Source organism: Phoenix dactylifera, chromosome 15 (genome assembly GCF_051530095.1).
Source record: "Phoenix dactylifera cultivar Ajwa chromosome 15, Ajwa_hap1_PhDact_Kaust_v1.1, whole genome shotgun sequence".
Taxonomy (NCBI): domain Eukaryota; kingdom Viridiplantae; phylum Streptophyta; class Magnoliopsida; order Arecales; family Arecaceae; genus Phoenix; species Phoenix dactylifera.
The window spans coordinates 20,564,827-20,588,868 of NC_143204.1; the positions used below are offsets into that span (position 1 = coordinate 20,564,827).

General features: G+C 37.0%; 2 protein-coding genes across 3 annotated transcripts; both read left to right on the forward strand.

The window, feature by feature from the left end:
- Positions 1-1,978: 1,978 nt before the first annotated feature.
- Positions 1,979-8,036, forward strand: LOC103707901 (uncharacterized). The gene is made up of 5 exons (XM_008792611.5): positions 1,979-2,202; positions 2,294-2,367; positions 5,099-5,231; positions 5,582-5,893; positions 7,480-8,036. The coding sequence occupies exons 1-5, from the start codon at positions 2,077-2,079 to the stop codon at positions 7,750-7,752; spliced, it is 918 nt and encodes a 305-aa protein (XP_008790833.1). The 5' UTR covers positions 1,979-2,076; the 3' UTR covers positions 7,753-8,036.
- A 5,808-nt stretch (positions 8,037-13,844) lies between these two features.
- LOC103707900 (putative pumilio homolog 8, chloroplastic) lies at positions 13,845-24,042 on the forward strand. Of its 2 annotated transcripts, XM_008792610.4 has the most exons (6): positions 13,845-14,053; positions 14,162-15,575; positions 15,692-15,854; positions 21,457-21,620; positions 23,247-23,505; positions 23,591-24,042. In XM_008792610.4, exons 2-6 carry the CDS (start codon positions 14,215-14,217, stop codon positions 23,696-23,698), a joined length of 2,055 nt encoding a protein of 684 aa, XP_008790832.3. In that variant the 5' UTR covers positions 13,845-14,053; positions 14,162-14,214; the 3' UTR covers positions 23,699-24,042. The 2 variants fall into 2 exon arrangements, with proteins under 2 accessions (XP_008790832.3, XP_026660764.3); XM_026804963.3 differs by having other exon boundaries at positions 13,845-15,575.

Below are 24,042 nucleotides of genomic sequence, written 5' to 3' on the forward strand. Positions count from 1 at the left end.
TCACCCGCAACAACTGTATCTTAATGCTAGCATCAGTTGAGACAAACTCAACCGTCCGATCTTTCCTATCGAACGGCTCTCTATTTATCCGGGGAATTATATTGACCGAACGGGTCCACTGCCACTTTGTTGGTGCGCCATCCGTCAAAATCTATTTAAGTGCGAGGGGTAAAATGGTAATTTGGGAAAAGAATTTTCCGCCGAATTCGTTAGCACGATGCCATCCACCGTCCAAAGTCTGTTTCCTAAAAAAAAATCAAGGCGACTTTTTACCAAAAATAAAAAAAAAAATCCATGGCCACTTGAGTGTGAGATCCCCTCACCGCCCCAGTTAAGTTAACCTCCGATGCTTTTGAGCTGATGTGGGCCGTAATGCCCGGACCGTTACATGGTGGAAATTTAAATTCAAATTTTGAAATTGTTAGGTTGCAGCATTAATTGAGAGGTGTTGTTAGCTGTTGGCAGCATGAGAAAATATTTTTTTAAAAAAAAATTGAATGATATTATTAGATAACTTACCTAATTGCATTCTCCATGACTTTACATTAGAATATAATTCATGGCCTAATACTTAAATCCACTGGATGCATGCACTCAAAAATTAGTGCTTATTGGTAAAGCTGAGCAGTTTAATTTTTAGTTGGTAGTTTGAAAAGTTCTGGTAAATAACTTGACGAATTTGATACTAATAAAAAATTTATTTTTCTTATTATGTAATAAAGTTGACTTGTATATTTTATAATATAGCCATTTCGGAAGATACTCTATCCGTAACTTTTATTTGATAAGCAGGTGCCATCGTGTTAGTTTCTAAGTGTTTTATGAAGGTTGGATTTCGATATAGTAAAAAGTTATAAAAATAGAGTTATTATTATTATTTTTAATAATATAATTTTATATAGAAATCTATAAAAAGTTATAATGAAGAGCCGGTCTCTTCTCCTTCTAGAAGTATTGAGATCTCAAGCCACTAATTCAAAATTTATAATTCATACTTGAAATTGAAAGTCCATATTCCTGACCATATTTATATAATAATAAAAAAACTATTGACAAACCAAAATTTTGTATTTTTGAGACTATTGCTTCATACATCAAGTGAGCACAAAAATTAATGATTATAGTATTATTTTGTTAAACTATATAAAAAGATATATGAAAATCTATATCTTTGATTACAATCTGCATATCATAAAATTTTGTATGGTCAGAATTTAATAGAGTTGGATGCTTCTAGATTATAAATCATGCAAAAGCATTACATCGAACTATTAAAATTATATATTTTGAACTATTTGATGCATAGATAAATAATGTCCCTAATATATCACTTTTAATATGGCAATAATTTTTATAATATCGATTACAATTAACCGTATAGAAATTTTTTTTTGGAAGATGAGCAAAGTCTATAAGAAAATTTCTTGTAGTATAAACAATTCAATGGTATCTTATCTCTATATTCATTTTCATTCAAAAGATTATAGTAATTTTTTTTATAGTTTTTATAATATTATTATATGCATATGTATTTGAATAAGTGATACATTACCAAATTGCATATCATCATGTCAAGCTTATGTAATTATTATATTCATCTCTCTTGTACCAAAGACAAAAAAACACTAATCAAGAACAGGGCTACATTCATCAATTCAAACGAATTTGAAGATTTGGTGAATCACGGCCATATGTCGAAAATATTCCCTTCTCTCCCCCACGTGCTTCACCCCTCCCAAACAATAGTAACGTTGTAACGGGTGTCACTCCACTGAAGGTGACGCGATTCAGAGAGAGAAAGAGACGATAGCCACGTCATCTCCGGAATTGACGTCCTGGTTTCCCCTGCGTGAAGAGAGAGAAAAAATCCAAAAGGACAAAAAAGGGAAAAAGACGAGAGAGAGAGAGAGAGAGAGAGAGAGAGAGAGAGAGGGAGGTCAGCCTCAGCTACACTTTATTTCGACTTCTGGTCCACTCCACCAAAGCATACACGCCTTCTCTCCTCTCTCTCTCTCTCTCTCTCTTTCTCTCTCGGAGTCGGAGGCGAAGAAGAGAAGCGAAGCGAATCGAAGCGCGATGGAGAGGAGCGTACCAGTGAGGAAGCCCCACACCTCGACGGCGGATTTGCTCACCTGGTCGGAGACCCCTCCCTCGGAATCGCCGGCCGCCGAGTCCGCTACCCCCGCCCGCCGTACCCACAAGGTACGCCCCTCCCCCCTCCGGCGAGGAATGCGGCGCCGTTTCTTTCTCTTCCGGAGGCTCATGGTTTCCATTTCTGCGGGATTTCTTGCAGCCGGCGGGAGGGATCAGCCCGGTTATGTTCGGAGCCCAGTTGAGCGAGGAGGAGGCCGCGAGCGTGAACAAGAGGTGAGATCCAGTCCTGTTCGGGTCTCGGTGGCTTGGGCTTTCGTTGATCTTTCTTGGTAGATCCTAATTTTTTTTTTCTTTCTATTTTGGTTACTGAACTTGATCTAGCTGTCAAGTGCTATCTTCTTGATCTGACCGATTTCTTGATCCAATCCGCGAGAAGCGAATGCGAAAGGCAGTGATTTTTCCTGAGATATATTTTGGTAAAGTCAAGCATGTTGATTTCCATTCCGGGATTTAACATGCTTTGCTGCCGATCTCTCTGTCAATCTTTCCGTTTTAATTTTTCTTTTTTGTTCTTTTTCCCGTACGATGATAATTTTTTTTAAGAACCGTTATTTGGTTGGAAATTGTAGCTCTTTATGCCAACTACTATAGCTGTCAATGCATTGTATATTTATCCTGTTGATGCTGTTCAGTGCATGAATGTGGATTTTACGGGTCGTGGCACAAAATTTTTATCATTAGTGTGGATTTGATATTTTACACATTTTATTTTCATCCATAAAAAAGACTGCTTGACTGTATGATTCTTAAATGAAGTAATTAAGTTGAAGAAGCCATAGGCTAAGGAAAATCAAGGATGATGAGAATCACATTTCATGGTATGTATGGAGAAAATGTTATGGCCCTTTGATCTTTAATATTTTCACTGGATGGTGGTGCTCCTAGTAAGAATGGATAGCTTAGACTTGCTATTCATGGAATCATGAAGTTTCTATGATTTTGAAATGAGGAATTGTTTGGTAAAAGCACTATTTGTAAAAATCTTGAAGAGCAGTAGTTATCTCAATCACATGCCACTTGAACCTAGGGTCCTGCCAATTAGTATCTTCGTGTTTCCTAATGAACCTATTTATGGAAGATATTATTATTATGATTGTTTGGTGCAAATGTGTTGCTGCCAGTAAATTTAGTATTCAGTGCTTTACTCATCTCCGGCTACCCGTTTAAGTTAGGTGTTTTCATATCTCTGCTAAGCAGGGTAGATTTAATTCCAACAAGAATGTGATTTACTGCCTCCCTAGGACCCCCTGATTATTGAGGCTTAAAAGCTGGATATGAAAGGGACCCCTCCTGGGCCTATCATGGACACGACCCTACAATCTCCATGGATTAACCCCCACCCAAATTACTTCCACAGGATTCTGCATCTTAACCATTGCATAATAAATGCCTCCAGAGTGCCAAATTTCAGATTTGCTTGCTATCTGATATTGACTTGTTTTCTTTTGTATGCTTGGTCATATGCATGGCAGCATGTGTCAGGACTTGACAATGCCATATGCTATATTCATTTATGAAGTAACATCCTGATAGTTATTTAATCTTGGTATTACAATCAGTAACCGTCATGAAAACCAGATGAGATGTCATATTTAACATCCATAAAAATGTGCCTCCTAATAATTGTATGGAAACAATCAGTTGTCCTAACTTTTTATCTGAAAGTATGTTGAATTATTTTGTTACATCATTGGCTTACGGGTCTCTGACCTTGTTGATGGGCTGCATTTTTTAATGTAATAATAGTATCTGTTGGAAGCTGGTTAGACCCTTCTTCCGTAGACATGATCATTTAAGAAAAGAAGAAATTTATGGTCATGGATGGGTATGCATTTATTTGGTTAGTCTGATTGGATGTTTAAGGTCCTAAGCTTGCATGGAATGGCAGATGTGCATTAGTTACGTTCACTTTCTGCAAGTCTTTTTTTGTACAATATGTTTTCGAAGTGACATGATGGAACTCTAGTTTTCCTAGGTAGACTAGCATTGGAGTTGAATAGACACAATGGAGATCATGATGCCATGCAATTGATGGGCATTTATCATCTGAGATTATAACAGCACATTGAGCAATCTAGGCAAATGGACCTAATCCACCTTATCATAAAAATTAACTTCATGAAGGCTCAACTGTTTGGTCATTGGTCAAGGGTTGAAAATTTAAGTTATAAGTACTTCTACTTAGTTTTCTTGTCATGTAGGAATTTAAGTGCTATTGTGGCTGAGTTGGTCAAATAAGTTTATGAGCTGTCATGCAGAATAAATGACTAAACATGTCATTTCAAAGTCAGTCATGTCAATCCATTAATTTGTGTGGCATTAGAAGTTTCATTTTGAGAAGGCTGGACTCTAAAAATGTTAAATATAGAATGTTAGGTTAAGAAAGATTTGGTTCCATCATGGTTGTCTGAAAGGTCAAAATTTTTATGGTCCAAACTCCTTGTCTAGATGGTGATAGTGCCTATTGCTTCTTCTTTTTGCTGGCTTATCTGAGGAAACCCTAGTTGGTAAACCTGTAGGCATCTTGTTAGTGACAACTCCACCATTTATCCCTTTAACTGCCGAGCTGGATGAAGTCCTTCAGCAATGTGGTAGCTAGAAGGCTATGACAGACTGAACCCGAGATGACTGCCACTTTTGCTGTTTTATACTATAGTGCAAATGTAATTTTGTAGGTTCATGTGGTTGTGTTAATGCATGCACTTCATTTACAAGCAAAATATATTGCTCGATCATTATATAATATATACGTGCATAAACTTGTTTGTTGTAGTTTGACTGAGCAAGAACTGGTTGGAGATACCTTAATGACTAAAGCAACAATTTACATATAACAAAGTTTGAAGTTTGAACAATTGATGATGCACTCTATACTTGATGAATCACATTATTTGAAGTTTGTACTTCTATTGAAAGCTATAACACTATGCTTTTCAACTTACAGGAAACCTTGCTCTGGCTCAAAATTGAGAGAGATAACTGGTAGTGGTATCTTTGCAGCTGGCGAGGAAAATGGTGCATCTGAATCTGATGCTTCTGCCTCAAATCCTAATAAAACAGGTGTACGAATGTATCAGGTATCTCTTCAAAATTATTTGGGAGACCAAACCTCTAAATTTAAACTTACTAAAAATGTTCTATTAGTTCAATGATTTTTCATTGTACACTGGAATACCAATAAAATCGGTTTACTTTAACAACAAGTAGAAGAGTGACAAATAACAATTGTTATGCTCCCATTTCCTTTTGCTACACTAGCATTGAACATTTACTATTCACCAAATAAGATTTTTACACTTATTAGTTTCGGTGTGTTAATTTTGCTTTAGTATCCATTCACTCTTGTTTTGGCCTTAAAAGCCTAAATATATGCTTTACATTCTAATGTGGAACTGAATCGCTTGGCTTTTATGTTTTTGTCCATCAGCAAGCAGTTAGCGCAATGAGCCAAATCTCATTCCGTGCTGATGAGAGTGTCTCTCCAAAGAAGCCCACCACACTTACGGAGGTAGCAAAGCAGCGAGAGCTAAGTGGTACTTTGGATAGTGAGTTAGAGGCTAAAACTAAGAAGCAGACCTCTGACGCAAAGTGCAAAGAACTTAGTGGGCATGACATCTTTGGTCCTCCTCCCGAGGTTCCACCTAGGCCTTTAGCAGCTCGGAATTTGGAGTTGAGGGGCAATTTGGACTTCGGGTTACCCCAGCCACGAAACATACATACATCTGTGAAAGTATCCAATGTGAGTGAGAAGATGGGTAAAACATGATCTTATGTTTCTGATTTTTTTTAAAAAAAATTCTAAAGCACCTTATGCTGCTGTTTTTGGACTTTGTTTCACACTCTTTAGCGGAGATAACTGTAAAACTATGTTTTTCCTTTCATCAAGCATCTCTGCCCTTCTTATAAAACCAAGAAGCATTGATATTTTTAATACTATAGTGGAAAATTTTTAGGATTTGGAAGTTTCTTTACATAGCTGCTGGGTAATATTTTCATAATGCTCAAAATGTTTTCTTGCGACTTACCTGTGAAAGTTGGGTGAAACACGAGATTGGCCTGTAAAGAAAATGCATGGGAGCTCCAGAGAAATTACTTGGAAACATCCTAATGTATCAAAGCAATGACTTGCTTCCTAAGTTTTCGCCTTTCTGTTCTCTCACACAATTCTTAAGTGTTCATTGTTTGCTAAATATTGGAATCTGCGGTGCCTATTTTCTTTTTCTGTTTTCAAAATGCTTGTCATTTTGAAATTTCTAGTGGCTTATATCATTCAGTGTTGCTTTTGCTGCTCCACTCTATCAGAATAATGCATTTCAAGTGGCTAATTAGTATTTTCCTGTTACACGAACTGATACATTCGTTTCGTTCTGCATTATAATCACTCACAAAATTTTTGTATTCAGAAACATCTGATTGTGGTGCTTCTCTTTTTTCTTTTTCTACTTTTCATTCATTATGAAATGTTTATGTTTATCATGATGTAGGATCAGGAATCATAAAGTTTATTTGGCTCACAATTGGTTTGTTGGTTACTTCTATTTATGGTTTTGCAAACAAAGAGCTGCTTGTGTTGGGAGAAATGATTGATCGACTTTTGTAATGGTCTGCTTCATGAACAATAGTCTGTGCTATTCACAGTTTACCTCAAAGTACCTGCATTTTTACACCTGTAAATGAGTGGAGGTATGATACATGGGTATGAGAAAATCTGTCACTCATCTGCACACTACACTCGTACCCAAGCCCAAGTGATATAAGGATCATCCTGAATAGAGGTATTCTGCTGATGGAAGTGAGTGTGGTTGTTCTATATGCACATATCTTTAACGCTTAACAATGTAGGAATTAGTGTCTAATGTATGCACATGTATTCCATGTTCGAAGATGCATGTGAGATTGCAGTAGCGTCACTTTTCTTTCTTTTTCTTTCTTTTTCAGTGGTTCCGTAAGAGTCTATTACAGATTATTTATCACCTCTACAATGCAAAGCGCTGGTTTTGTTCAAGGCTATCAAGCCTCGTATTGCTTTTACACTTTGTGAAAATTATCTTTAATTCCCTCAACCTCCTACAAATCGAGGTGATCTTTGTAGGATGCGTGCATATTGCAGTCTTACCAGTCTCCTTGAAGCACTACGTGCAGAAAATGGCAACCTGATTATTGTTTTTTTTTTTAAAATTTAAATTGCTTTTGATCAATGTTCTTTTTCCTTATAACCACGAAGTATTTGACATGAATTTCCTTGTGCTAATTGTTGGTCCATATTCTTTATATTACTTTTTTTTTAATATTTGAAGTATTCATCCTTTTGTTCAATATTTGTAGCCGGCTGGGGGTCCAAGCAATATCATGTTTAGTGAGGAGCCTGTGATCAAGACAGCAAGGAAAATCCACAACCAGAAATTTCAAGAGCTTACAGGTAATGACATTTTCAAAGAAGAAGCACAGCCTGGATCTGCTGAGAAGCCCCTGAGCATGGCAAAGCTGAGGGAAATTAGCGGCAGTGATATATTTGCTGATGGGAAGTCTGCTTCCAGGGAATACTATGGCGGTGTCCGTAAGCCCCCTGGCGGTGAGAGCAGCATCGCACTGGTTTAACTATCCTAACATATTTATATCAGCATGTGTTGGTTCCTAATTTAAGTCAGGAAAGATGTTTCTCTGGACTGATTAAAACACTTCTGCATGTGCTTGTTGTTTTAGCAGTGTTTGGTCTTAGCTCTGATGTCATGGAGATTGTTATCATATATGTATCTAATTTAAAGTTCAAACAATGGAATGCTGTCCCATACGTTTTTTCTTGTATCGTTCTTTGTAGCATGCCACACGATCATGATTTTGGACCTGATCTTGGAGTAAATAATTTCTCCCCCTTCTTTTCACTGTGCAATTGCAATTAAGTATGAGATGGGCTACCTACAAAATTGAACACTGTGGAGGACAGCCAGAATGCTTACCCCAGTTAGAAAGGTATGTAAGCCATGATTATATGAAGAGTCTTCTCTTGGAGTCTGTCATTGCAAACAACCTCTGAACTTCTTGTACTTTTTGGAAAGCTTTGCTAATGGCATTTGGCCGTAAAACCTAGAGGTTTGGTACTTTGGTGTGACAATATCACCCCAGAACTGGGTTGTATGCTGGGGAGACAGCTTGTTTATCTTTCACGAGAAATGGTGCCCCTAATCTGAAACCTGGGCTATCTCAGGTTCATACCTGGATTTATGGGATGGAGAATGATGAAATCGCCAAACTGCTGGGAAAATTTTAGCAGGTTGCAGTCTTCAAGCTTCCTTTTTTGTGCATATACTAAATAGCATGACCCTATAGACAATCAGACATCCTCAAAAAATAGAAAATCAAAAAGATTTCATGTTAGGAGAAGTAGATGCCCAGAAATGAGATCTAGAATGGTCAATGAAATAATTTGCTACCTAATTAGCAGCTCTCTTCCCTTCAGAGTAAATATGCATTGCATGAAATCTCTCCAAGCTCAGCCTGAATTGCCAAATATCCAGAATAAGTGCATTTTAGGATGCGAAATGTTGTATGGGGATTATGCAGAAGAAATCTGCTCTATTGCTTTAATTTTCCAAGAAAAGGATCACTTCTATTTGTTTATTTATATTTCTTGTGAAAATGGTCTAACCTTAAAGAAATGCCCACATTTATCTCAGTTTACGCACAGATATTGTCAATGGAGGCGCACATAAAAACAAATTAATGTGCATCTTTTTGTTTTTTTTTTTAATAGTAGTAGTCACCAGGGCATGGATATGGTCATCTCTTATCCAAAATGACCATGCTTAAAAAGACTCACCTACTTTTATACAGAATAATCAAATGAGTCCTGCATATTCCTTGTATATTCGCTCAATAAGTCCTTTACTTCATGGTTGCATAAACTTGAAAATGACCAGTAAGGTCGCTATTTCTATTAGATATTTTAAATTTCCTTGTGAATCCAACTCGTCTTAAATCTCACCTTGAGCAGATTTTCAGCTGCAACTCTGAGGATATATGTTAGCTTATTAGCCAGTTGTGAAGCCACTGGTCCCTTTTTGATATTTTCCTTGACTTGGATTTGTGTTTCATACTAGACCTCAGTTGAGGGGGAAAAAAAAGAGGCTTGGTTCGATGATCATAATTCGAGCACGAAATTTACTGATCACAATAATTATGCTAAGATAGACGAATAACTTCGTCACATAATAATTTACAAAAAAAAAGCTATATGAACTAGTAGCAATAATATTTATGAAGAGTTACAAACTGATCAAAGACTTAAACCGCTTTCTATCGATTTGTAATTCACCATCCAAAATATATATATATTTTTTTTTGTCCTTTTTTCCCCTCTTTTTGGTACCAGTTGATCCAAAGGTTCAAAATGGAACTTACAATTACCTGGTTCTGACTGAGAGGTACTTCGGCTGACTGAGAGCTAGGTGTATTTGGAGTGTCCATACAGAATCCTCCGTGGGCTTTGGCCCAAGCAAACCCAATCTTTGGGTACCAACAGCCAGCAACAAGGGTTGGATTGAGAGTAAGTTTGGTGGTTCTCAGGCGCAAGGGAAACTGTTCTGACTGAGGTTTGCAGTATCCATATGGGGATTGCACCAGACTGCACTCAGCCATAGTTGTGCCTAGAGAGATTGCCCTCAGCAGTTGGCCTAAAGCTTGGTGGATCTTGTGAAACTTTCTCAACTGTCCTATCTAAATCTTTATAGTCCACTGAAGTAGGCAAAATCTTCTGAGAAGCTAAAGAGAAGCAGCTATATGTTGCTATTATCATATAGCTTGGAGCTTCATAACAAGACAGTACATTGACACATGATACTTGTGATGCCATAACTGGTCAAAGATGCCCACCTTATGGAGTTCAGGTTATTAGCAGTACATTCAGTTGTACTCTTGGCATCTATATTCCTTATTGTCACAATAATAACTGGCATCCAATTCTCAATTTTAAAAGAAGACAACTGAGATGTGGATATATATATATATATACACACACGCACACACGCACACATATATATATATTGAGTCATTCTAGGGCATAATACTTTTCTCGGAAGCTGGTAGAACTGAGATAATAAGTGCATGATGAGGCAGGCATAAGAGGAGAAAAAGGAGATCACCCACAATGGGGAGGAAAAACTCATTTCCAAATTTCTATCCAAATCTTTATGTAAATTCTTGTACAAGTCCTATAGCAAGGGCTTTAAATAAAGCATTCATCTCAATCATACTAGAAGGTTACCACAGAAGCATTATACTATGTAATTAGGACAACATCAGGCATCGGAGATAGCTGAAATGAGCCAAATCATAAAATCACATATTAGTTATCCTGAAAAATTATTTGCATCAACTCTACAAGGTGATGAAGCCTACCTTAAGGCAATGTTGAACTTTTAAGATGGCGTAGACATGAATATTGTGGGACAAGGTTGACTGTCTGAATGAATTATCTGGTAATTATTTGAAGGAATGAATTAGAGCGGCATAGCAAAAGCATCGTGGAACTAAGATAATTGGGATTCCGGCAATGTTTTATTAGATATATTTGGGCATTTGAAGTGACGATTACAAAGCTAGAATGTCGGAGCGAGAGGTTGGTATCTTGAAGTAAGTGTGCGAGGAGCCCTGCAGGAATGTATTTAGTCTTGTATTAATTACATGTGGGTAAGGTCTTGGGCATTCAAGCAGTGCTGACCTCAAATTATACCTTCGGCTAGTCTTTTTTGGATGAAGTCTTGGGATACCACAGTTTGCATAAGAAAACATGAGGGAGAGAAATATGGAGTATAGTAAATTCAATAGAATCTGATGTTCAAACTGATTGAATTTTAAAAGTTATGCATGCCTATAATAGTGGGTTATTTTCTTTGAGAGAGGGTGGCTTGTGGAACAGTGGAAGCGGAGAAAAAAAATGTTGAGATGGAATTGCATGAGAAAATGTTGAGAATTACTCATCACAATTCTAATATTTACTTCTAACATATTTTGAAGAAATATTTAAACATGGCTTTCAAAAATAACATTTTACTTTGTTAATAAAACAAACAATACTTTGAATAAATTTTATAAGAGTATCTACTTGAAAGCTCAATGCTATCCTATTTTGTACCATAAAAAAAATATGAAGTTTGTTTTATCCTAATGCAAGGATGACTATCTTTGGATATTCATACTCTCCTAGATAAAGGAAGGATAGCCTCCACTTGGGAGGGAGATTATTCATATATTATGTAAATACTTGATACAATCCCAAAAATAAAATGACAAAACATTTTAGCCTAATAGGTTTATTTTGAGTTGTCTTCATCTATAAAAATCTATGATGCTTTTATATATTATAACTAAGCTAGTCATAACTTTGTATGATTTAATTTTGTATGTTCTTATTTCATATTCTACATGTGCCTTTTGAAATTTACAAGTTCACCCATACATAGCTTGTTTCAAACAAGCATGCACAATTAAATCTAGATGTCTAACTTAACACATTTTACAATTACATTTGACCAAACTTAACTTTGTTACCTAGTAAGTTCATTTTGAAAAAAGTTATTCTAGTAGCTCATATTTAAATGAAGTTAGGTCAAATCAAGTTGAAGGCCAAACTTACATATCTACAGCTACTAAGATCCTATCTGAAATCATTTTTATTTTTTATTTTTTATTTTTGAAAATTAAATCATGGAAATCAAGATAGAAATATATTTAGAATTATTATTTTTATATTTTATTATTTAAAATTATTTTATTACTTTTATAAAAGAAAAGATAGCAAGAAATTCTTACTTTCAGCAAAAAAAAAAAAAATCTGACTTTCACCATACCATAACTTCTTTTCCTAGTGCATAGCAACATACCATGCCTCATTTACCAAGAGAAGCCATCAACTGCTTTAGTGAAGAATAGACCCCAAAGTTGGCATTTATGTCATTTAATTCCCTTCCTCTTTTCACAAAAGCGCGTTTTAAGCCCGCATCCCCCGCTTCATATTCCCTTTACTCTTCCGGGTAGTTAAATTCGGTTATCCCGGACAGGCCCTACTGAGCGCCATAATTGCAATGCAACGTGGTTGTAACCATGGCACGAAAGAAGGATACGCCTTCCTTCGCCCCAGATTGCCGTTGGATCGTCCTCTGCACAGATCGCAAAGTGCTCCGGACTCCGCTGCACAGATTTCGAAGCGGGCAGTGCATGATCCAACGGTTTCCAGGCGCGAACAAAGGCATACTTCGCGCGAAAGGTACGCCGCGATCTCTTCCTGACACGTGTCCCCGCCGAGTGATCTCCTACCTGGAACTTTTTTTTTTTTGGTACAAACTATTTGGAACTTTTACGCCGCGTCCAGGCACCTGGAAGCGCGTCTTCGGGCGGACGATTCCACGCCGTCCGATTCTAATCAGACGTGGGTGGTATTAGATAATGGAGCTGGGTTCCCGAACGGCTGGCGAATTTTTTTCTGTTTGGATGCGAACCGAATAATCCGGGATAGTTAGGAGGAAGAAAATTTTCTTCCTTTTGAAATATTCAAAATTCAAACTTCTATACGCATCACATTTAACATAAAATTTCTTTTTCAAATTTTAAAACAATATCCAAACAATATAAAAATAACTTAATTTAATACCAGATTTCTCAAATTGCAATGTATGTTGCGATATAAATGAAGGGGATGTGAGAGTTTGATATAACTTAATTTTTAAATAAAAATAATTTTAGATTCAAATAAGAAAGAAGAGATATATTTCGTAATATGGTATATGATTTTTTTTGATGACTAAAATTTTTTCTATTATGAGTAATAGCGCAAATTTTCTAATTTCAATTAATATTTTAAATTTAATTTATGAATTGAATATTTTCTTAAAAACCTAAAATTTAATTTCTGAATTATATATATACTAAAATATTTATTAAGTAAAATTTTAAATAAGATTATCAGAAACTAACTTCCTAATTAAATGATATAAATATATGTAGGAGAAATTTTAGGAAATGACCGACTAACTATTGACAAATACTTCCTTGAATGATATTAGAACTATTAATGGATAGTTTAGAAGAGATTGGAAGGATGGAACAAAGTCCAACGATCAACCCACTAATATATTTATAAATTTAGAAAATATTTAATCTATATTAATAGAAGATATTTAACTATCTTAGAAAATCGTATTTGCACAGTCTCCAAACAAAATGTAAACTCTTAATTGAATAATATCAAGAAATATATCAAGATTCCTTAAATTATTGGAAAAAAATTATTGATGTATAAGTTGATGCCTTTAATCTACCATAAAAATATTGAAACAAATTTGTTCAGTAGAGAAGGTTTACTTCAGAATCCGCTTGCAATTATCTATTTTTTAAAATTTGAAATTATGATGACTCAAACTCAAGGGCTACAAACTAACCAAAAGGCCAAAAAAAAAAAGAAATCAAGGGCCTAACAATTCGATTCCAATTCAGTTTCAACACCTATATCTATCCAATCTCTTGACGAATAAAGCCCAAATTAATCGTTATCTTAACCTGAAAGGAATCCCACAGATTGTGGGACTCCTAGAGTCCCACTCGAACTCTAACTCAGAGGAAAATCGTGTGTATTAAAATAAATATTAAAACCCCATAAACCCACACATATAAATTCGCTGTCCCCTCTGCGTCTCTTCCTCTCTTCTCCGACTGTCCTCCCCCTACCTCTCGTTTCTCCGGCCTCCAATGGTGGGCTGCCTCCATAGCAAACGCCCGGTGCATCAACGTCCCTCGACGAAGCCCTCATCGCGTCCTCACCGAAACGTCCACCACCACCGCATCGCCTCTCTCCCGATCGCTCTGTGAAAACTCGCTCTTCTTCCTTACCCCATCTCGAAGAACCCCAGTACGATCTCAATTGCCACCTCCACATCGGCTAATTTTCTGTTTTATCGATTGGATTTTATTCTGATTCCCTTCTTCTCTCTTTCTCGATCCCTTTTCCGTTTTGGAGATTTTCCGTCGGTTTTCGGGGATTTTCTTAGAATTCTCGAGGACGGGCGAACCATGAAGGTAGAGTTGCCGGAGGAGAAGGAGATGGATTTGCTCTTGAACGAGATCCCCCAGGCAACATCCCCCTATCATCAGGAACACCCCATCCCCGGTGCCGACGCTCGTAGCATCGGTAGCGGCGCGGACAACGCACGCCGTGGGTTGCCCGGCCATCATGGCTTGTATGCCGGCGCCGCCCCGTGGCATCCCCGTGGCCATGGCAATGGGTGGATGTTTCAGGCGTCGTCGTCGGGGTCGAGCTCGATTTCCAGTGACGACGGGCGGTGCCGCTCCCCGGAGCCCGGCCGCTTCCCGCTGATGGAGGAGTTCGGCCTTGTTGATCGCTTCGGTGCCATGAATGTCGGGAATGGCGACGGGGGGCCGGGGATGGGGCGGCTCGGGGGTGTCCCGGCCGACCCGCATCTTCTCCAGAGCGGCTATAGCAATGCCGGCTGGAGGGGACCCTTCGAAGACAACTACAGAGTTGTTCGTCGCTCTGTTCAACCGAGCACGGTGCCATTCAATGACGACCGTAGATCGCCTGGCTTCGTCCCCCAGCAGCATTGCACTAATTTATCGGATTTGTGGCTCCAAGCCCGGCGGTCCGATGCCCCGCTGACCTGCCCGACCCGTGTGTATTCACAGCAGAACTGGGATGACGTGTTGAATGGCCTGCAGATCGGTGGCAATGGCGGGTTGGGCCAGCACTCTGACAATTCGGTGACAGCCCTTTACCAGTCTTCGTTTGCTGAAGCTTTCCTGCAGCAGGGCGCGGATGGTCTTAATCAGAATTTGGCTTTCTTGAATTCACCGAGGCCACCGGAGCTGAATGGATGGGCGGCATCAGTGGCGCCAGCGAATGGTTGGGGACTGCAGTCCCCGTCCCCGATGAGGAATCTCGGAAATGTTGAAGCTTTCGGCTGTGAGGATAGTTTAATTATACAAGGGAAAGGGCTGCGGTCTGTGGGGAACGATGAGCGGGAGTTCCCGAGGGAGCACAGCAGGCTGCCGCAGCTTGATGACCTCTTGGATGTGAGAGGGAGGTCTGGTGTGCATAGTCCGAGGCTTCAGTGCTCGTCACTGCCACCTGTAAAATATGATAATTTGATGTATGAAGGGAATATTTACCGCATGGCAAAGGACCAGCATGGGTGCCGGTTGCTGCAGCAGAAGTTCGATGAGGGGAAGGTTCATGAAGTGGATATGATATTTAACGGGATCATCGATCATGTGGTTGAGCTCATGGTGAACCCTTTTGGGAACTATCTCATGCAGAAGCTGCTGGAAGTCTGCACTGAAGAGCAGAGGTTGAAGATACTTCTCATACTCACAGAAGACCCGGCCGACCTCGTCAGGATCTCTCTAAACACTCATGGGTACTGCTCTTTGCTCATGTTGTTTTTTGTATTTACCTCTGATGCTATATTCTACCATAATCATGTTAAGTTTTACTTTAATTTGTTTTAATCGGTGTCACGCTGTGTTGTTCCAGGACACGGGCAGTGCAGAAATTGATAGAGACCATCAAAATCCCGCAGGAAAAAGAACTGGTGATTTCTGCCCTTAAGCTAGGGTTTCTTGACCTTATCAAGGACTTGAATGGCAATCATGTGGTCCAGCGTTGCTTGCAATCTCTTTCACCAGAAGACAATGAGGTATACATTTTATTGTTTTTGTTAGACTCTTTGATTAATTTTTTATGGTTGAAATGTATCATATGCTATTTAGTTCATGCTCAAACTGTATATGTTTTAACTTTTACGCATGGGAATATATGTAATGTTTACTGATTTTTTATGCACATGAATGCTTTTAATCTGTTGATTGTCGCATTTAGACGAGCTTTTTTTATAATCTCCATTGTCATCTAATTCACACTATGGTATGAGGGTGTCATGCTCTTTTACTCTATAGTCATTGTCCTATCTTACTCCTTAAATATATTCAACCTGAATGCATTTTGTATAGATCTTTGATTAGAGAATTGGGACATGTTGTTATTCCATTTGTTCTAATCTTGAACTCTTGAAGACTTACTCTGTTCCTTGTCATCTTTTTCTCCTGCTATTAATTGTTTCCAATTATTTGTGATCCTTCTTCCAAATTATTTAATTTCATGAAATTGTTGGAGGTTAAATTCCATCTGCCGTTTTATCTTTACCAATATATGTCTTTGTATGAAATGCATTTTTTCAAGTATGGATTTCAGACTATATTGCTTTTCCCTTTGTTCCGATGTTAAACTTTTGAAGACTTGCTCACTTGGTAGTTAATTAAATTGAGCCCATTATATGAAGTAATCCATAATACAACTTGGAAAATCATGAATTCTTGTAGACTTTTATATTGCTTCCATTTTATTTATTATCTTTCCTTTGCTTGTCTGAGACATTTTTACACATTTAACTCTACATGCAATATCTCATCAGCAATAACACCTTGTATGATAACGCCTTTAAGCAAGAAAAATATCTATTTTTTTATATTTTAATGTTGAATGAAGCACCCAAAGTGGTCATATTTTGCATATGAGGCTAATAACCTGAATGTGCTTTTTCATATTTCTTGAAATAACCTTTTTGTGGAAGTATTTGCTTCCTCCATCTTACCCTCAAAAAAAGGGAAAAACCTTTTGTGCTTCTTCTGAGCATGTTTGTTCATCAGACAGCATTGATCTTCTAATAGACATTTCTTTGGGAAATTATATAAACATGTTAAGTTACAAAGGTTTTCAGAGTTTTATCTTTGTAACAAAGGCATAGATGGATTGACTGGGAAAGGCTACAGGTGTAAGAGGTTCAGAGTTCGCAAGGAAATAATTATAAAGGATGCTATAAAGGTTTAAATCATTCTCCACCTTGTACTAGCAAACGTGTTATTTTTGCAAAAATATTAGTAGAGTTCCTTTAGTATGCCTGTCCAATTTCCAAACTAAGGGAGACCCCTGTAAAAGGAATAATGAGGTAATAGCTGTTATATGCTCTCCTGAAAAACTTCTTTGATATCCAAAACTAGAAATTTGTTTTACAGACAAGTGGACCGTAAACTGGCCTGACATGTTTTTGCTTTAGCTGTTACCATGTCACCTTTTCTACATATCTGAATTTCTAATGCACTGCATCAAACATATTCCTGTCAGTTGTGATGGTCAACAACATGGTATACCATATTGGCCTGAACCAAGCAGTACAGGGCATACCGTACCAGTTTGGTACCGGTATTCGGTGTGGATAGCATACCGAAACTCGATACACCAATATTCAACAGTTTACTTTCTATGAAATGTTGACCACTAATTGCAGATTGAATCTTGATGCATTTATGATTGGGCTTGTCAAATCTCTAATTAAATTAATCAGATTAATACATTCTAGAGCACACAAAATCCAAATGTAGGTTTATATGTGTATTTTGAATAACATGTAACAGCTTTGAAAACTTCTAGCTAGTTAGAAATAAAGTTCTTCTAAATTAGATGTAGAATAGAAAGAATTCTCGGATCAATTAAATGGTGTTAGTCTATCAAGAATAAAGGTGCATTTGGTGTTGCTTAAAAAGCTTTCATTTTGCGACTTTTAAGGTCAAAAAATTGCTTTTTGAAAAAGAGAAGGTCTTTGGTAACATTCAGATGAGTACTTCTCATAGAAGCATAAGGCAAAAGGTGGCTTTTAGTAGAAGCCAAAAAAAATAGCTTCGGGCTTTTTGCCCTTGTGAGCTTGCTTCTTATAAATATGTTAGGGCCATTCATAAAAGAACAAATAATTGTTCCCTCATTTTGTTGAAGACATTTTTGAGTTCAGTAAACTTTAGACTTCACTTAAAGTTCACTTGTTTTTACCCAAATTAAGCAGAACATAACCAAATTTGACAAAATCTAATTCTCATTAAATAGGTTGTTACTTGATCAGAGACCTGATCCCAATTACAATCGTTGCACTACGAAATTATGGGAGCCTAGAACAGTGATCACGATACATAGATATAACTGTTGGTAGAGTTTTACCATAAAATGTTTTGACTATAGATTTGAATAAACCATAAAATGGTATACCAAGAAAAGTTTTGATGGCTCTTAGGTAAGGAGATTGGAATGTATATAAAGCATAAGGCACTTGAAGTTGATCATTCTAGTAATTAGATTCAAAATCAGGGTTTGCAATCTCACTGCTGGCCATGTACTGGTACCATGCTGATATAGTGTTAGTATGCCTGGTACAGGGCCAGCCGAGACTAGGTACGGCCCTCTTACCAAGTCTCAATTCGATAGTGGTATAGTATCATATGTTTGGTATGGAGTGGTATGCACCTTTATGGCAAACCTTGTTTACAATAAAACCTTCATACAACTATCATAAACAAAATTAGTGCGCAAATTCATAAAATAACCATTCATGTTTTTCATCAATTTCCCTCAAAATAATGAACATTGATAATTGAAGTAGTTAAACAATTAGAGAACAAATAAGTCAGACGCTAACACATAATATAGCATAAAATGAAGACAAACTAAAAATCATACATAATCTGATGTGTGCGTTCATACATTTGCAAAAGAATCTTCTACCTCCGCTAACACGTCGCTTTGGAATTCTTATATCCTATTTGCTTCCTAAGCGCTTCCTTATGAACTGTGTTTCCAAAATATCTGCTTCCCCATGAACTGCCTATAGATCAAATTTATTTGAATGGAGCTGACCGATAATTGAATGAGTTTTCGCCAAGAATAATTTAATTTGGAAAAATGTAGTTGACCTATAATCAGATGATAATGGAATGTTCTATCAAGCAATAACTCATGGAATGTGCTTCAATGGTTTTGAGATTGCAAGGTTTCTTATGCAGAGGTTTAGCAAGCAATACAAACTACAATGAAATTAGATATCTGGATCCTAGAAATGACTGATAAAAGCATAAGAAACCTGAATTCTTATTTCAGCACCTGATTCCAGAGTGCGAGCTGCTAGGAGGCGAAAATTAGTTCTAATTATATTCTCTTTGCTATTCTGGTTTATCTTTCTTTTCTTTTCTTTCTTTTTGGTGTCTTTCAACTGACTTTCCAAATCATATATAGATACATGTATGTTGTCTTTATACATGTGCATGCCTTTCCCCATACATGTAAGATGAACATGTATGGGGATCCTAGATGGCCTAATGCACATCTAAGATGAACCAGAATTATGGTAGATTTGGAGAGGGAAAAAAAGATGAATAAAAGATTCCTGGATTTTAAGGTAAAAGTCGATAATTATGTGCACTCTAAAATTGATGAAAGCAGTATGAGGATTAATCCATCAAAATTATAAATGTACAAATGATTCAGAGCAAGATAAGATAGAAGTGCTAATGAATATAGCTTTGGTTATCCCAATATCAACTAGAGATTCTATCAAGCATGAAAATAATGTGCTGTGTATTGAAGATATATTGGTGAAACTAGGGCAAGGTCATGGACCGATTGTGCCAGCTATGGTGTCATGTTATGAATTCACTCTAGAGCATCTTAATTGATATTGACAACTGTTGATTTATGATGCAAATCAGAAAGACAGGTGGTGAATATGCAGCCATGTTATGTAATTGTCAAGTGGCAGTCGACAATTGCTAGCATAAGAGTGACTGACCTGCAAAATGGACATCCCTAAAGCAACACCTTATTCTATAATGCTTAGATGTAGAAATAAATCCTCGTCATGTGAATAATCATGCTCCAAATTCCTCATGCTCTGGAAAACAGGTATTTGGGTGGTTTATTGACATCTTGTTCTTTAGCACACCATGTAAGTCAATCTGGTTTCTAACAATATCATTACACCTGATCATATGTATCCATCTAGAAATAATCATCAATATAAATTGTGGAAAACATGAAATGGACTTGGGAGGAAATAAAAGCTAAACAAGTGGGATAGGGAGTAAAATGTAAGCAAAATTTGTAAAGCTGACCCTCATAAGCCACTAAAGCCTCAGGACTTATTGATTGTATAACACCATGTGACCAGAATCCAGTTCTTTAGTTAGCGACTAAATATGCATATGAGTTTCTGTTTGATATTTTTTTAATTTGGAATATTCGGTAGGCGTCGCTCGTCCTCTTTTTGGAATATATGATGCGTTCAAAGCAAAATCAAAGTTGACCACATAAATAGGATTTTCAATCTTTTATGAATTTCCATTACAACATCTACCTTTTCATTTATCAACATGTAACATAAATGTACATATGAGCTTCTTTTGTTAAAGAGTTCTTCTGTAGTTGGTAATATTCATGAGGCATGTTTGTTCCTCTTTTTGGAACATATGACGCTTTTAAAGCAAGAACAAAGTTGACAAACGAAGTGGGATTTTGAATTTTGTATTGGTTTTGATTATGTAATTGGTCAGCTAAAAGTGAAATGCAATCTTCATGCTATTAAGGATTAAGAGGTAAACTTGAATCATCCATAGAAAAATATATGATGAATATGTGAGATAGATAAGTTTGTTTTCTGTTCATTTTGTGTGCTATGCCGGTGTCTATTAGGATATTTAGTTTCTGTTAAAGAGGGTACATTAATTGGTCAATCGGATATCATATGGTTATAATTGTCCTTAACAACTTCATGGTTAAGAGTATATCAATAACTGAACAAAACACTTATGGCAAACTATAAGGGAAGGCTGCCTAGAGGGATGCACATCCGCAAGGCCTTCACAGCCGGGGCAGTTTTTTCCTTTTCGTAATGTTTATAGCTACTAAATGTTTACTTCTTTCTTCAGCTGGGGCAGTTTTTTCCTTTTCGTAATGTTTATAGCTACAAAATGTTTACTTCTTTCTTCTTTTCCATTTTATGATATATGTTTTGGTATTGTGCTGTGGAGATCATTGTTCTAATCTCCTCTTCAGATTGTGTTTGCTTTCCAGGAAAGAAAATGGGTTTAAACTAGTGCCTCTAAACATGAACAAAAAAATGTCAACTTCAACTGTCTTGGAAGGAAAAAGTGAGAGCTGCAGAAAATCTGCAACTGCCTGTGATTCAAAAAACATTTTCACCTCATTCTGGAATTTTGCTAAAATGAGCATTGGGGTCCTTCCCTTAAAAAATCCAAATCAATGATGCATTGTTAATCTGATTTGTAAAGTTATTTACTTCCACCCACTACATATTAAATCATTTTCTTTTAAGTTTCACCAACTCTATATTATCATATTATCATGCAAATGATTCTGTTTTTGTTGTTTTTCATGTAATAATGTTTTTATTTTTTTTTTGGCAGTTTATTTTTGCTGCTGCTGCTGAGCATTGTGTTGACATTGCAACTCATCGTCATGGATGTTGTGTCTTGCAACGCTGCATAGGTCATGCCATTGGAGAATATCGAGCAAACCTGGTTGCTGAAATTTCTGCTAATGGGCTTTTCCTTGCCCAAGATGCTTTTGGGTGATTATTTTAATAATAAAACAGCTTTTTTCTGTCTTTAGAACATCAATCTTCCTCAATATTTCTGAGTTGTTTTGGTGCCTATCAATAGTGACTTTACATGTGTCAGCATCAACATCAGCTGTATGTTGTTGGCTGCAGTTCCATATATGGGTCAGGATCTATCAGAATTTTCTGAGGTTATGGTTGGTATTTTTGGGTCAATATTAGGTCCCAAAGCCTGGGAACTAAAGTCTAAGGTCAATGGTTGAGATTCTGACATTCCGCATAGTTAAGGTCTGCCATACCGTCCGGTACGGGGCATACCGTATCGGAAGAAAACCGGTACAAAATATATATTTAAATCAGTACAAACCTTGTACCACCTGTACCGAGGCGTACCAAAATAAAAATTGAGAAAATGGATAAGAGAGATATTTCAGCATAAAGGTGTATTGTACCATATCATACCATACCAAATTGATAAGGTACCGATATAGTACCCGGTATCGAGATTGCAGACCTTGCACATAGTACATAAATGTGAGGTTTAGATCCAAGTTTTATCACATTTTTCTGTGCATAGCCATGTATTGCTTTGCATTGTGGAGAGAGTTGGACTTGAATTGGATTAACAGATGTCTAAAGATTTTTAGTTGATGATTTTCTACATTTCTTCCTATTCTTCCTGTTACTTTCCTTTTCCATTCTATATTCCTTTACAACAAATTATATATTAGCCATCTATCTAGTGTTTTTGTCATATCAGATAGTGATTGTACTTATCATATAATGCATTTCATTCAATGATCATTGTCGGATTATCTCCCTACTCTTCAGGCCTAGTTTTGCAGAGAAGTGTCATTGGCATGAATCAAGTCTAAATTGGGGACCTAAAACTATTTACATGTTAAAGTGATGCCTTGGACATTGCAGGGAGTAAAATGAGATTAAATTCAATTTGAGTTCTATTTCAAAATCAATGTCATTAGGATGTGAAGGCAAGAATACCTCATAAAAGTTGGTGGAGAACGATAAAAATATGCCGAACAAAATTTCCTCAGAGACACTTAAATAGTGAAAGAGACATTAACCAAGGGGATGGCACTTGGCTGGTTTAGATATGAGAGTCCACTCAAGTTGCAGTATTTAGATATGGATATATGAAAATGTTTTGGGATGGGCTGCTATCTGATCAATGGAGGTGTATTACCAGAATCTGGGCCGGATTTATCATTCATAACATTATTTGTGAATTCAGAATTTTTGATTACACAAACAAACGCATAGTCATTGTTAATCCTTCATAAAATCTACTGGCAAAGATTGCAAGAATTGATCAGTTAGGAATTCCTTGTGTATTTTTTGACTCCAAGCATTTTGTTAGAATCTATTTTGGTAAGCATTAATCCAGATAGTGTTTGTTGTTGTGGAACCTTTCACGAATGTCAACAGTGCTTATACATTAAGCTTTTGTCCTTTTCTTATATGATTTCTCTCTTTTTTGTTATATTCTTGATATCATGGAATCATTTTTTGCCATTCTTGTTTTTGTTTTACGTAATATCGATACCACAGCTAGAGTTCTGTCATTACTGTTGTATCACTGCATCCTCATTCTTATAATGCTTCTGTTTTATGCCTCAGAAACTATGTTGTTCAATATATCTTAGAACTAAAAGATCCATCAGCAACTGCAATTTTGGTATCCCAATTTAAAGGGCATTATGTAAACCTCTCAACACAAAAGTTCAGCAGCAATGTAGTGGAAAAGTGCCTCAAATTTTTTGGAGAAGACCACCGAGAACAGATTATAGCTGAATTGCTCTCAGTGCCTCAATTTGAGCAGTTACTGCAGGACCCCTATGCAAACTATGTCATTCAATCTGCCCTTGGGAATTCCAAGGTTTTTATCACCAACACACTATTGATATTAAAATATATTTTCGTGGATAGAGATAAAGCCTCTGATGTCAATGTCTTCTTTCCAGGGATATCTCCATGCTGCACTGGTCGAAGCCATCCGTCCTCATGCATCGGTCCTTCGAACCAGTCCATATTGCAAACGGATCTTCTCCCGAGCACTGCTGAGGAAGTGATGTAGATTTAGGACAGTAAAGAGGCTGTGTTGTTGTCCTCTGTTCACTAATAGCTTATCGATATAACATCAGGATTGAGAGTAATGATACCACATGGCAACTATTGGTGTCCTGTTGCAGCTCTTATGCATTAGGGCATAGAGCTGTAAAAATTATCAATTTTGCTTCCAGTTACTTAGGTACGTTTGTAATGTGGATGTAATGCACACTGACTGTTTTATTTTCTGCTCTCTTTGATTACCAGAACTACGATTATCCTCCTGTCTTGAAACAGTTGCATCATATGCAATTGTACAGTGTAATAGCAGTACAGTTTCTCTAGTTATTACAGTCCAGTTTCTCTA